Below are 16393 nucleotides of genomic sequence, written 5' to 3'. Positions count from 1 at the left end.
CCTCCACTTGGATGCATTCACTCCCTACCAACCACATTTTCAAGTCAGTGCAATCCAAATACCTATCACTCTTCACACAAAAATTTGCTCCTTGTCACCTTGCCTACTTCCTTCATATATAGCTTCAGTCATTATGCAGTCAGATCAAAGCCATATACAATGGAATTATAACATCCTACATGTCAGTGTTCTCTGAATCATTGTCATAATGTGCTGTGTTATCCTCACAATTTTTTGCAAAATGTCCCCAAAATTTCAGGTCCCTACCCCCCCCCCCCCAGATTTCTCATTTCCTCCACCTCCTTTGAAACATCTTCACCAATCGTATACTCTGCATCCCATCTGGGCTTCCCAAATTTTAAACCTTATACTCTGCTATGTTGAACTGGTAGGCCACTCATTTGCCAACTCACCCAGTCTATTCAAGTCCACTTGCACGACTACAATATACATTGTATTCCTCATAGTTCTTCCCAACTTCATGTCATCTGCAAATAACTATACATTTCCATTCATGCCCTTCCCAATATCTTGTATTTTCATTTACATGCAAAAGTGACCTTCCACTTCTGAGATATCACAGCCCCCTCCCATACACAACTTCCTCATACCTATCAGACAAGCAATCTCCAATCCAATCCCATCTGTTTTCCAATGTAATTACCAGCTTTTCATGTGACAGTTTATCAAAGGCTTTAGCAAAATCTAAATATACCATTACATACAATGCATCTGTCACCTTGTTATAAGTAAGTAGAATTCTAAAACATGATCTTCCTTTAGCAAATCCATGCCGTCCATCAAAGAAAATGTTGTTGGCAACTGAATTTTGAATCCCTCACTAGCTTCTCTATCACCTTGACTGCAGCTCCAGACAAACAGATTGGCCAAACCAAAGCCTTAGTCTTATCATCCCTTTATGAAGTGAAACAATTTTGCTCTCTTTCCACTCCCTTGGAACTTGGGCCAATGCAAAACTCATGTTAAACAGATATATCAATACAGTTCTTAGCTACCTCAAACATTACCTCAACACATGGTGATATACCATCAAGTCCTAGCCTGATTAATGTCAGGTTTACTTAATTTCTCTTATACCTCCTGCTCACTCACCATCAGTGGCTCCTCCTCACTGCTCTCAAGTTCTATATGCCACTCCTACCTTCATGAAGATGAAATATCTTTATGAATTGGACATTTAACATTGCTTCTATATCCTTTTTGGTCATTATATGACTTAAATGCCTTCTTCCACACTGCATGCTTCACCCATTCATTCATTCATCCATTTCACACCCATCTTTGCCGAGTGGTGGGTGACTGGAATGCATTGACTGAGAATGTGGTGAGTGCAGGGACAGCGAATGCATTTAAGTCAAGGTATGATGAGCTGTGCATGTGAGAGTGGGACCTCCCAAGACTCTGTCCAAACATTAACAATAATGTTTGGACAGAGTCTTAAGTGCTTATTTGGTTTTTTCAATGCTGCCTTCTGGATGGAAAGGTCTTGGTTAGAAGTCCATCCAGGATACAAAATACCTTTATCAGAACTTTTCATCTGAACATGAATTGGACAGTCTTGTATGGTAGTGGCAGAGTTTTTTTTCCTCCAAGAAACTTGCAATTTTTACTCAGCAAGATAGTCAAACTGGCTAAAAGCGCACGCACGCATGCACACACACATACACAATTGACATTCATAATACACTGTGCAGATAGGATTAACTGCCCTATAAAGGTATGAATCAGGTTTCAAAGAAATCAAGTTAAATTAACTAGCCATAACAGGCTGCTGAGACTAACAAGCACTGAAAAATAGTATAAAGGCAGATAACAAGGACAACCAGATGGTGGAATGTTGGTTATGAATACAAACTCAAATGTGTTGGACAGATGACAAACTGCTGATCTTATCAAAACATTTCAGTTTTAAGTATTTACAAGATTAACAATGGAGAGATTTTTTTATATGACAGAATGAGAACAAAGTCATCCCTAGAAGTTGTGAAAGGGAGTGATGAATAAGAGGTTGAGAAGTAGTTCTTTTGTATGGAGAGTGATAAACCATGGAATGCAATGCCTCATGTGATAGTGAGATTGCAGAAGTGGATGATTTTAACAAAGTGGTATGAAAGACTGTTGTCTAAGATAGACCTCCCAAGATGAATATTGCAATTCCATTAATCCTTCCTGATTTATGCTTACATGTAGTCCCACACCTTACTGTGCAGGTGTTTGAAACCAAATCCACAAGGTGGTTAATCCTTATTCTCATAGTATCCTACATTGTATATTGGACCAGTTTACCTGTGAGGGACAAAAAACCTGAGTTTCCAGGAGACAACGTTCAGCCTTGGTAAGAAACTGGCTCACTAACCATTTGATTGAAAAACACCAGATAAATGTTCCTGATTAATGGGACTCAAACCTGAGTCTTTCTAACCAACCAAAGGGCTTGTCTAAGCAAACTAAGCTATGGTGACTGTAATAATAATAATTAATTCTGTGATGGCAGTTATTCATAGCATGGTCATATTCACCCATTTCCACTATCTGTATTCGAAATGGATGTAGACTGTTGGCTCCACTTTCAGGTAAATGTAGTTTTCATGCTTTGCAGTAGTAACAATGACTACTTAAAAAGCTGCATGAAAACAATATAAAAACATATTTATGAATTATTAACTACCAGGTTTCACGTCTCATCATTGTTTAGGAGAAATACACGATGTTAAGACTCATGTTACAATATATTACGTTGCAAGACTATGTATTACAACAAAGTGACAAATTTACTCGATAAAGCAGATACATATATGGTAGTGTACCTGGCTTTTTCATAGGCTTTTGATGGACTACCACATGACAAGCTGGTAACCAAACTGAAATAGATAGGATTAGATAACAGACTAGTAATTCGGACAGTTGATTGGCTTGTTGTATAGGTATCAGCAGTCTGTATATGGAGTCGTATCCCAAAAGAGGAGGATAACTACTGGAGTGCTACAGGGATCTGTTTTGTAACCATTATTTTTTAACTTTTATGTTTATGGCATTGGGACTGGCTAATCTGGAGATGTGCAGCTGTTTGCCATGATGAAAAGTTGAAAAAGGCTATGAGAAGTAGAGCAGATATTGTGGCCTTGCAGGTGGATCTGAATAAACTATGCGAGTGAAAAGTGATTGAAGCTATCAGTTTCATGTTGCAAAGTGATTGAAGCAATCAGTTTCATGTTGCAAAGTGATTGAAGCAATCAGTTTCATGTTGCAAAGTGATTGAAGCAATCAGTTTCATATTGCAAAGTGATTGAAGCAATCAGTTTCATATTGCAAAGTGATTGAAGCAATCAGTTTCATGTTGCAAAGTGAAAGGTCTTGAAATTTGGTAGGCAAGGTTGGAATGCAGAGTGTACAATTAATGGAGAAAGTCCATTAATTTGAAGGGGGATGGAGGGGATGAGAGATCTGAGAGTGATGCTGGACAGAGACTTGAAGTTTAGGGGTCACAGTGCTAAATTGTAAGAACATCCCAATGGATTATGGCAATAATGAGGAGGACATTGACATGTAGAAGCAAAGAGGTTATGGTTCCCCTGTATAAGCATCTGATCAGGCTGCATATGGACTACTGTGCACAGATTTCATCACCTGGTTTTCAGGGGGGGGGGATGAGAATACATTGGAGAAGGTTTACTAAGCTAGTGTCAATTCTATGGAATGTCAAATACAAGGAGAGTCTGAAGGAATGCAACTTACAGAGCCTTGTGAAGAGGGGATATGACTGAGACATAAGTTGGAGAGGGGTTGTTACCAGATTAATGCAGAGAATATATTTCATAGAGTAGAGGATGCTAAGGATAGAACTAGAGGCCATCCATGGAAGCTGTATAAGGAGAGCGTGAGCAAGGGAGTGAGATGCAGGTTCTTTGTGTGGAGAGTGACTGGTGAGTGGACAGCATTGCCTGATAGTGTGGTGAGTGAATTGTGTTGCCTGAAAGTGTGCTGAGTGTGAAAACTGTGAATGGATTCATGGCACGATTTTATGATCTTTTGGCATAAGAGAGAGTAGACCTCCCACGATGAGTCCTTTGACTCTGTGGAGGTTAGATAATAATAATAATATGTATGATGTACTGTCATGGCAAAAAAACATAATTCATATAATTTCATAGGTCTGCACGGTCGATATGTTTCATAAGAGAGTAGTTTTGATATTAAAAAAAGCCTTTGATTATTATTACATTGGATTGGGGTGTATAACATTTCAAAAGCTTTCTTTGGTTGGCAGATGTTACTCAACAGTTACATCTGCAAACTGAAGGAAGGCTAAATCTGATCAAATGTTTGATTTTAATTTTCAACATCAGTGAAACCGACTGTTTTACCCTCTGTATTTCTCCTGAGCAGCCAGTTCACTTGACATAGCAGGTGTCATAATAAGACATTTTGTAGATTCAGTTTTTTAAGGAGAAGATCAGATGTAGGTGAATATAAAAATATAGACTTCATGTAGAGGAGGTACAGCTGTCTTTCTTTCATATTGTGTTAATATCTTTGATGTTTTATTCATCATGTGTTAACTATAACATAGTATTAAATTTAACCCCTTTTGTGGTCCTGGTTGTCTGATTTATTTACCTAATTTACTTTATTTTATTTACTTTATTTATTTATTTACGTCCTTTGTGACAGGATTACAAAATACTTTCATAACTTTTTCTCATTATCACTTAAGATGTTGTATGTCCTGTTAAGTTTCAACTTTTTCTGTGCTGAGTAGTGGTGGGATGTACATGGCAGGGAGAAGGCAGAAGAGTTTATTATTATTATTATTATTACATAGCACCTCCAGGGAGTCCAAGGACTCATCGAGGGAGGGCACTTACTCCACAACTGTCCATCTCCACCACTCAACTACACCACTCACTCATCATCCACACCAATGCCATCTACTGCCGACCACCACCACCACCACTAGCATTTAGCAAACCAGATGCAGTATGAGGGCAGGGTCAGGAATAGAGCTGTTGATATTCTTCTTGAGCTGTTGAAGATTGTGGAAATTCTTCACAAAGGAGACTTTTCACAGAATTGAGGTGGAAGGAGTGTAAAAGATGATTGGGAATAGCAGGTTCAGTGAGTATGTATGCAGTTCGATATAAAATAATGTTGTGAAATTGTAGCACAAGTTCCTGTAGATCTAGCAGACATGGGAGGCATAATGGATACTAATTCTGCTGATCAATGCCAATGGAAATATCTGTACAAGAGAGAATGCAGAAACTGATCTATGGGAAAGTGGCAGAGTCTGTAAGAGAAAAGTTCATTGATCAAATGGACTGTCCTTTTTTGAACAACATCAAGAATTTTTAGAGGCATCTTAGGTGCCCCATCCCATGCATGAGAGCAATATTTCAATGTTGGTCAGATTTGAGATTTATACAGAGTAAGTAACTGCTCAGCAGAGAAATATCATCTGAGTGGAAAAGGGATGTCAAGTTTTTTAGACTATGATGATGCTGTAGAAGTGATATAATTGTGTCAGGAAAGGGTTTGGAATAAGAGTCAGTCTGAAAAGAGAGATTTGGTCATGACTATTGAGCTGAGCATTATCAAAAATAAGTGGAGAAGATCCAAGGTCTTTTGTATGACAAAACAAGCAAAACTGCATCATGGAAGCATCGAAACTGATTAGGTTGCTTTCACTCCAATCAACGATGCTGTGGAGATCAGTGTTCAGGGCACTTATTTTACATTATCTTGAAGCTTGAGATGTTTGAACACTGCAAGGCTTGTTATATGAATAAGATGAGTGGAGTGTGCTATCATCAGCAAAACTATGAATAGGGTTTTCAGTCAATGAGAGAAGGTCATTTAAATAAATCAGGAAGAGTTAAATGACTGAGCCCTGAGGGACAGTGGTATTGACAGGAAAGTCTGAGGAGAGAACACCATCCACCATTAGGGATCGATCTGAGAGAAAACTGGCAATCCATTTACACAAGAACAAAGGCAGTCTGAATTATGGTAACTTGTTGAGAAGGCCTCGATGCCCGCTCCTATCAATGTCCTTGGAGATGTCAAGAGTAGTGACACAGGTTTCTCCAAACCTTTCCATGGAATGGGTCTAAATGTGAGTGATGTGAGCTAGATCTCCCATGGATCTAGAATGGCAAAATCCATACTGCTGGTCACTAATTTGATAGGTTTTAAGGTGTTGAAGAAGCTGATTGTTGATAACCTTCTCCATTACTTGAATAAAAACTGATATGAGAACAACAGCTGCCTATGCGGTATCCAAGTTATTGTAGATTCTTCGGATGTCTTTCTGGTGGAAAGTCACAGGAGGCATGAGATGCAACGTTCTAGGCAAGAAAGGAGGTAATTTGCCATGGTCATCTATGTAGGAGTTGGAAGAGAAGAATGAAGCCAAGACACTTTCTTTTAGCTGATGTTATAATGCTACCATTCTGGTGAGATAGAGGAGGAAGCACAGATGGACAAAAGTTGCATCTGATAATTTTAGCGAGGAACCAGAGGGCATGACTGCTGGAACAAACAGTGGTATATGTAACTTTATTTTGGTCAGAGACCTCCAAAAGGACATCCATATATGAAAAGGAAGTGCTATTTTATTATTCTAATGCAAGATGGATGCTATGATGTAAGTTGTTTAAGTAGCTTATAAATTCTTTTAGTTGTTTGTTATGTTCTGGCCAGATGATATGTCGTCCTGATGATATGCTGCTAGATGTGCTCAGTAGCTGCAGAGCGCTTTTTGTGTTGGTCTGGTTGGTGCACTATTTAAAAAAGTTCAGTCTTTTTTGAACACACACCTTGTATTCCTCAAGATGTCTCTGTCACAGACGAAATATCAAAACGATTAAACCTGCTGTTTAATTATTTCTCTTTGTGCTGTAGTTATTCAATTAAATTGCACTGTGAGTGGATTGTGCAGATTCTCCTACTGTGGACAAAAAATAGTTGGCCACATGGAATGGTTCAGCAAGGATTTTCATTTTTATAGTGTATAATAGAGACAGAGGTAGCTCCAACTCATTCTCTTAGCCTAGTTCATTTAGTGCTAGAGAAAATGCATATAAACAGCAGATGAAAGTTTAATTCAGTTTATTTACAAAAATATGTTTGAGTGAAAAATTTGAAAAACATGCTATTTATCTGATCCATACACGAAAGGCCACAAGACCTGTGGGCAAGAAGAATAGAAGAAACAGATGAGGACTGTAATCTTTGGGTAAGGCAGAGTGGGGAGACTGTTCCAAAGGATAGAAGTAGATGGAATGAAAGAAGAAGCAGTGAAGTTTGTTTGGTAAGTTTCAAGATGGACTGTAAAAGGATGTTGGTTAGCAGTGGCTAATTCATCAGAGCACTTTCCAGGAAAGTATCTGTAGAAGAAGCACAAGGCAGAAACTGAACATCTGTGAAAGAGGGATCATTAATTAACCAGATTGCCCTCTTCTGGATAGAATCAAACAAATCTTAGAGAGGACTTTGGTGCATGACCCCAAATATGGGAGCAGTATTCCATGGTTGGGAAGATTTGGGATTTGTATAGTTGGCAGCTGTGGAGATGTGAAGTGGTGTCTTGTGCAAAAAAGTACACCAAGTTTTTTGGCACCTGCAGAAATTATAGTTGAAATGTTGTGCCAGGAAAGATTGGAGGTGCAGGTCAGTTCAAGAAGAGAAATCTGATCATGTTTGGATATCTCAGTATTACTGAAAGTAAGGTGGAGGGATGTGAGCTCTTTCTTGCAAGAGGTTACAAAGTTATCCTTGTCCCACTGGGATATAGCTAGGAGATCTGAGTTCAGGTCCCTGGTCATGGTAGATCTTGAGGATTCTAATACTTCAGTACTACAAGGTTTGTCAAATGAAAAGGAGGAATGGAGTGTACTGTTGTCAGCAAAGCTATGGATAGGATTGGAAGTCTGTGAGAGCAGGTCATTTATATACAAAAGGAAGAGAGTTGGCGAAAGAACAGAACCCTGAGGTACTCCTACATTGGTGGGGAAATCTGAGAAGAGTAAACCGTCCACCATGATATGTAGTGAGCGACCAGTGAGAAAGTTGAGGATTCTAATACTTGTGCACTACAAGGTTTGTTGAATGAAAAGATGCCAATATCTGAGCAGTAGTATCACTAAAGGGTTTGAAGTTTTTTCAGGGTCTCAAAACCCTGCTGTCAGTGGTTAGTGAATCCACTCTCCAACTAACATGCAGGATCCACTGTGGGCAAGGATGCTTGTGATTATCTTTAGATGGTAAATGAATTTCTTAGCCCAGTGTGAGACATTGCCCCACTTATTGGAGACCTGAAGTGGCCTGAAAAAGTTCCATGGTTGGTCTCTAGAGCAGGGTTTCCAGATTATGTAAAAAAATAAGTAAATGACATAAAAAATAATATTAATAAAATATATAAAAAAATAGCAAACAATCATTAGTCCACCCATGTGCAAATGCACTAAAAGTTTACAAATAGATCTTTCATAGGTAGGAGCCAATAAAAAAATAAAAATAAAATAATAATAAAATAAATTAAATAAATACTAGGGCAACTTCTAGAGACTTATTTTCATTACATTCCAGCACAAAAATCTATCTGTGAAACATACATCAATGTCACACAGAATAGAGACAGGATTTGAATGCTTCCTTCTAGACTGTAGCAACTGAAGCGCTTAATAACAGTTCCAAATAAAAACCAGATTGAGAACTGCCATGAGGGGGAAATAACGTCATGTTCACAGAGTACATGCTTTTTATTCATTCAAATGAAAGACAAAAGCAAAAATCTATCCTAATATTAAAATTACCTTCTATGATATCGTCATCTTCATCATCATCTTCATAATCATCATCATCTTCTTCATTAAATGATCCTGTACTAGCAGTAGAGATAATGCTGTTGGTACGTCCACTCAAAGGCTTACACTGTAATTGATTTAATGAATTATAAACCTAATAACAAAGAGTTGCAATGTAATAGATTAAATAATGAATTGGCAACCAACAATTTACCACAGAACAAGGTTGTTTGTTATGTAAGTAAAATAACGGTGATAAATAATGCATTTCAAGACTGATTTCCCAAGTGAAGGAATATACACTGCAAAGGTGAAAAAGACCACCCAGTGTATTACAGCTGATCAGGCCATATCTGGATTACTGGGGAAAGATGTGATCACCTAGATCTCAGTAGGATGATAAAACTTGAGGAAGAATATAAGGGTATATAACATGATATCAGGAGCTCAGAATGTCAGTTATGAAGACAGATGGAGGAAATGTAATCAACAGAAAAAAAGGAGGAGGAATAATATGATTAGGACATATATGCTGTTGAGAGAACCTACCAAATTACACTGGGGAGATTTTCCAAAGTGTAAAAAAATGAAAGGGAAGGATCAGAAGCCTTGGAAATCTAAAGAAATGGTAAGCATGGGAATGAGAAGTGGATTTTCTGAATGGACAGAAGAATATACTGATTGAGAAAGTGAAGGTGCAGACAGTGAATATTAGGATGTGGTATAGTCAATTTTGTGGGAACTATAGAAAATCTCTCATGATAAGTCTTGACTTCAAGAATGTCTCATGATGATGATAATAAAGCTGCCCTTATACAGCCAATGGATCAACCTACCCGCTTTTCATAACCTTATGCAGATAAAATTAGTATCCACAAAAACTGAATTAAAAGTAATGCTTATTATTATATGGGTATATCCATGGAGTCAGAAGATTCATTGCAGGAAATCCATACTAATTTTCTATACACAATACCTATTATACATCTTAAACTCATACACTGTGAAGTCATTTGTAACTACCTTTATTATCCTAAGACCCCCATGGAATCAAAAGATTCCGGTCATTCACCACTCTCCAAGCAAAATATCTAGTCTGAAAATCCCTACTAATCACACTCTTACACAACTTCTAGAGATGACCCAGGATTTTTCCTTACTCATGTATTGAAAAATTTCTTTTCAATAGAACTCTTTTATAAAATTTATAAGTTTCTATCATGCACCATCTTTTCTGTCTGTATATGTTAACCTATACACACACCTGCAATCTATCCTCATAGGGAGAATTCTACAGACCTGTCACAAGCTCGGTTACTTGTCTCTGGATTCTCTCCATCGCCTTATCATCCCCAAGAGGTGCAGTGACCAATCTACGCACACCAGTCTAAAGCTATGATGTGACCATATTATAGCTTTATTTCTACTTGTATGTTCAACATCCAAGTAATCCTTTGAGGTGTTTTGCTAACTTTTACAATATGTCCTCTAAACTTCAACTCTGTCCACTATCATATCAAATCCCTACCCTCATCAATTTTCTTCAATCTGGTATTACCAATCTAATACATAGCATATAATCTTTTCTCCCAAAGTATATAATCTTACACTTTGTAATATTAAACTGATTACTATTATCATTTGCCCACACTGATAGTTTATTAAAATCATCTGCAAGATGATTTCATTGCAGGAAACATCCCTTACTCAACTCCCTTCACTCAATCAACTGTTATCTACATCCCTTAATCAACTGTTATACTCCCCTTCCCCCCAATTTTGCATCATCAGCAAACAACTAAATATTTCCTCTCAAATCATTACCTAACACATTTTTTTAAAATTGTGTTATTCTTTATTACAGTTAATTTTAATTTATTATTGTTCAAAAGACTAGTCTAATCTTATAAAGCTGTGCAGGATCATCCAGATCAGGCTTGTAAAATGTTCCTGAATTAAGTGCAATGAAAGCCTGCAGTCTTTGCAGGCAGTTTAATTGACAAGTAGCAAAAAGATTGCTTGTTTCAAGGTTTAATGGAATAAACACTATTTTTTGGGGAAAAACTTTAAATTAAATTTGATGCTCCACATTTTAATCCTTAATTTTTTTTTTATTGGGAGCCTAATAGTATGGGTAAACAGATATACAGTTTAAAAAATGAATGTGGAAAGAAGGCAAAAGTTGTTGGCTTTCATCCCTTAATGTAAAACATAGAAGGATATTTACTAGTTAATTGAGAATCCTTAATCATTAAAAGACCAATTATGAATTGTATAAATATTTAAGGCAGAACCTGAGACTTGTTATGTGGAGATAACAACCTAATAGATTAGCTTATTACTGAATAATCCATGAAGACCTAGTTCGGATTTTTGTATATACAATTCACTCATTGTCCAAAATATTAGAGACAGCTACATGCCTCTAAATAGAATTAATGAGTAACGTGCAAGTAACAACATGTAACAAGGAATAAATAGGCAGTATGTTTGCTTTCAGGAGAGAGATGGTATATATATGTGCTAGTGTGATAATAGGGAGCCTAAGTGACTTTAAATGAGGATTTAAACGACATGAGAAAAAAATGGGTCAACAGATATCTCACGAACCATTGCTTTACCATGATGAAGGCATGAAATGGTGCCTTGGGTATACTGGAAAAACAGGAAGCATTAATCCAATAATGTTCACATGCGACTGAAAACAGCTGTCATGAAAGAAGGAACAAGGTTTGACATAATCATGTAGTTTAATAGATGTGCTATAGTTGGTAAAATGCAGTATAATCAGAACTGCAAGTGAATGTGTCTAAAACATAATGTTTTTGTTTTCACACTGTATGTTGACTTCTTTAAATTCTGCTAATTCTTGGAAGATATTTTCTGTATAGAGGTTAAACAATATAGGAAAAAGAACACAGCCTTGTTTGATACCCTTCTTTACTGAGAATTCCTCCATGTTTCTCCTGAAATTTTTATTGAGACAGTTTGCTCCCAATGTAGATTTATCAGTAATCTGGCATTTTTGCCATCTATTTCTAATTTTTGAGGCATTCTATCAATTGTTCATGTTCTATGTTGTCAAAGGCCTTTGTGTAGTCAATAAAACATAAGTAGATCTCTTTCTGCTTCTCCAGATATCTTTCTATAATAGTTCTGACATTGAAGAGTCCTTCTCTAGTACCTTTATTTTCCTGAAAACCAGATTATGTCTCATTAATTTCCAATTTCATTTTATGTTTACTTCTTTCTAGGATGATATATAGATAACTTTTGTTATCTGACTGATCAGACTGATTGTTCCATACTGTTCACATTTGTAGTTATTAATTAAAGTTTTTATAATTGATAATATAGTTTATGTTGTCATTTCCTAAAAAATTAAAAAAGTTTCCTTATTCCTGCTTTTCAGTGTATCCCTGGCTTCATCAATTTCCTGGCCTGGTTCCATCTGTGGGATGAAGCAATCACAACTCATGAATGCTTCATCCTAAAGTGCAAGACCTTATTACACTTGGACATGCTAAACTGGTTGACCATAGTGCTACAATTTAAGTCATTCTCCAGGATCTTTACATCGTCTTCATTGATTATCACTCTAGCTTTGCAATACTGGCTAATAACTGAATATGTTCCCTTGAAATCATTTTCCCATATCATCAGTGTAAAAATTAAACAACAGCAATCCAAGTACTGAACTCTAAGGCTACTACTCATTTGCCTTCTCCTGGATTCAATCCCCCCCCCCATATACTACTTTTCTGTACCTACCCATCAGTGACCTTCTTATCCAAATCATCAGCTTGATATCCATCTATATTTGCTCCAATTTATGCAACAGAATTCCATGAATTATACTATGAAATGCCTTTGCAAAGTCTAGTAGTGTCAATGTGTAGACATTTCCTTTATTCAACTCATCATCATCACTGTCCATAGATCCAGTGCTTGGTGTAATGTTCTCTTCACCATTACTTGCCATTTCTCTCCGTCCATTGCCAGATAACTCACATCCTGCAGGCTCTTTCCACACAAACTCCTTCACACCATCTACTCACTCTCATCTTTGCCATCCTCTTCTGTTTATACTATCCACTTTTGATCTTTTTACTATTATCCATTCTGCAGATATGTCCAAAAAGTTTTAAGTTTCCTTTGAGTTATTTTTTGCATTAGATTCTCTTTGCAGTGTACTTTCTTATAGAGGTCTTCATTTGTTACATTTTGCACCCATGCAGTTCACATGGTCTTCTTATAACATGTTTTTGAAAAAAAACAATATTCATCTCATAGTCTTTGATCATTACCCATGTCTCACAACCATAGAGAGAATTTTGAATGTTCTCTATGGTTGTCAGAGCATTTATGAATGTGCACATTACCAGCAAGCAGTCTTAGTTTTATGGCAAGGCCCACTGATTTAATTTTCTATATCTTGTCCATTGCCTGAAAGTTCACTTTTACTTTTGTTATTCAAGATCTTATCTGTTTTTCACAGTCTAAATGAAGTGTCATGTTGCTTCCTAGGTATGTGAAGCTCTTAATCTTAATTTTGATCCGAGTTTCGTACCCGGCTTTAAAACATAAAGGGATTTACCATCCCCCTTTCTATTAAAATTCTCTTGAGTTATGAGGAAATGCCAACTAGATTTCTAGGTGGTGGATGTCTTTCAATATCACCTGGTGACACACCACTCTACTTCTGGGAAGTGTGAATGGCTACTTTCAGGTTTTATCCCCAGAGTTGGGCCTCAGTTTCTGTTCTCTCTTTCTTCTCACATGCAGTGAAAGTGATGCCTTACTAGTCATGTTCAACATGCCATTATCATTATTCAACTAGGAAGCCAGTTTCTGCTCCATTTGAAGTTACAGCAGTAAGTAAAACAGTTTTCCACAGGCTGGCTGCCAGATAGCGCATGGGATTAAACCTGCTGGTCATACATCAGCTGGTGAATAATTCTGCTACCACCTACTCTGCCAGGTCATGCCTGGAGGAAGATGTACATGAAAGTCAATCACATACTAAGTCAATCTCTATACATGAAAGTCAATCATACAAAGTCAATCTCTATACATGAAAGTCAATCATACAAAGTCAATCTCTATACATGAAAGTCAATCATACAAAGTTAATCTCTATACATGAAAGTTAATCACATACACACTAGCATTTTGATCATGGATACATACAAAATAATTCCCATAAAAAATAAAAATGCAAAAATATGAAAAATACAACAAAAAAATTAGAAAAACTATTAAAAAAAAAAAAAAAAACCACACCAAAATTTCTTCCAATAAAAGCACTTCTATATTGCACTGCTCTTCTCTTCATAGTTTGTTGGGAAGAACTATGAAGAGTAGAGAAGATGTTGTGGCCTTACAAGAAGACTTGAATAAATACAGTGAATAGGCACAGGAATGGGGATGTGAGTTCAATGTTGTGAAATGTAAGGTTTTAAAATTTGGGAAACAAAGATGGGATGTAGAGTTTATGCTTGGTGGGGATATATTGTTGGATGTGGAGGAAATAAGAGACCTTGGGGGTAATAGTGCCTAAGGATCTGAAATTTAGAGGACAAATTGCCAAAATTGTGAGGACAACACAAAGACTTCTGGGAATGATGCAGAGGACACTAACTTGTAGAAGTAAGGAGATTCTTGTTCCACTGTACAGGGCTTTGATTAGGACATATGTGGACTACTGTGTACAGATTTGGTCATCTGATTTTCAAAAGGACAAAGAGATATTGGAAAGGGTCCAGAGGTGACTGACAGATAGTTTCTGACCTCTGGAATGTCGAATATGAGGAAAGATCGAGAAGATGCAATTTACAGAGTCTAGTAGATAGGAGGAAGAGGGATGATATGATAGAGACCTACAATTCAGTAAGAGGTTGTTATAGGATCAATGTTGGAGAGGTTTTACAGAAAATGGTGGGAGATCAGGGGAGAACCAGAGGTCATCCCTGGAAGCTGTGTAAGGAGGGTGTGAGCAGGGGAGTGAGAAGCAGGTTGTTTGCATGCAGAGTTGTGAATGATTCGAAAGCCTTGCCTGAGAGGATGGTGTTTCCAGAGAATTTGAGTGTGTTTAAGGTGCGGTATGATAAGCTGTGTGTGCGTATGACAAAAGGACCTTCTAGTGAGTCTTTGATTCCATGGGATCTTGAGATGATGATAATAACAACAATATTCATTTTACCAACATTTGAGGCATCAATACCACACATTTAGGCCACACATGGACTATTGTGCCCAGATTTGGTCACCTGGTTTTCAGAAGGATGAAGAGATGTTGGAAAGGGTCCAAAGGCGACTGACTAAGGTAGTTTCTGACCTCTGGAATGTCGAGTATGAGGAAAGATTGAAAAGATGTAATTTGCAGAGACTAGTGGAGAGAAGGAAGAGGGGAGATATGATAGAGACCTACAAGTTGGTAAGGGGTTGCTATAGGATCAATGGTGGAGAAGTTCTACAGCGAATAGTGGGAGATCAGGGGAGAACCAGAGGTCATCCCTGGAAACTGTATAAAGAGGGTGTGAGTAGGGGAGTGAGAGGCAGGTTTTTTTCGTGCAGAGTTGTGAATGATTGGAATGCCTTGCCTGAGAGTGTGGTGTCTGCAGGGAGTTTGAATGTGTTTAAGACCCGGTATGATGAGATGTGTGTGAGATAAAAGGACCTCCTAGATGAGTCTATGACTCCATGAGGTCTTGTTTAATAATAATAATAATAATAATAATAATACTAACATCAGTTATATACACCACCACTTATAGACATCAAAACCTGATCTCTTTTTCCTTATTGGAACCCTGATTGGCATTGTCCACAGCCCTAACTGCCCCAACTACATACTGCATGATACATTGAACAAAAAAGGGAGGGATATGTGCTTTTGTAAAATCTGATATCCCTTTTAAAGACTGTCTACCTTGGAATTCCTGCTTCTTGATCTGCTCTAGCTCAAGATTTCCTTACCTCACTTTACAGCTTTCACTTACTGCTCCCCTAACTCTGGCAATCATACTGTCCTTTTTGACTATTTATCACTAAAAATTGATTTCATACAAATTAATCACACACATCATGAGATTGTCTTTCTAGGGGACTTAAATATCCATAACACAAACTGGCTCCCCTACTCCACCTTCACAGATCAAGCCAGAAGAAAAGCTGAATCATCTGCCATCAGTCACGACCTAACACAAATAGTTAACCTATGAACCAGAATACCAGACAATCCTCATCATTCTTCCAACACTCTGGATGTTTTCTTAATTAGCTCTCCTTCCCAATACTATGAATATCTACTCTTCCCTTAGCTACTCTGACCACAATCTTATTCAAGTCTCCTTCTCAATATCATTTTGTTTTATTTTATTTGTAATTAATAAAATAATCTGTTCAACACGTGTGTTTTTGAGTCCCTAAATCTACAAATATGACTCCTTCTCAATAGTTTGTGCTCGTCCCAATCAATCTCAGCCTTGCACCCTATGGCACTAAAATTGTGCCAACTGAGATGACCTCCAGAATTTTCATGGCTCTTTTCCATGGTCAGATTACTG

At 37.3% G+C, this 16393-nt stretch overlaps 1 protein-coding gene across 1 annotated transcript in view; it reads right to left on the bottom strand.

The window, feature by feature from the left end:
- LOC150106422 (uncharacterized) overlaps positions 1-16393 on the bottom strand; it is a 766385-nt gene that overhangs the window by 254829 nt on the left and 495163 nt on the right. Inside the window, exon 34 of the mRNA XM_090392993.1 lies at positions 8835-8952. Coding sequence (XP_090249119.1) covers positions 8835-8952 — 118 coding nt within the window. The remainder of the gene's footprint in view (positions 1-8834; positions 8953-16393) is intronic.

This window comes from Typopeltis vanoorti, chromosome 5, assembly GCF_054136105.1.
Source record: "Typopeltis vanoorti isolate ZY-2024b chromosome 5, IOZ_Tvanoo_1.0, whole genome shotgun sequence".
Lineage (NCBI taxonomy): Eukaryota > Metazoa > Arthropoda > Arachnida > Uropygi > Thelyphonidae > Typopeltis > Typopeltis vanoorti.
This window is presented reverse-complemented; position numbering and strand designations above follow the sequence as displayed.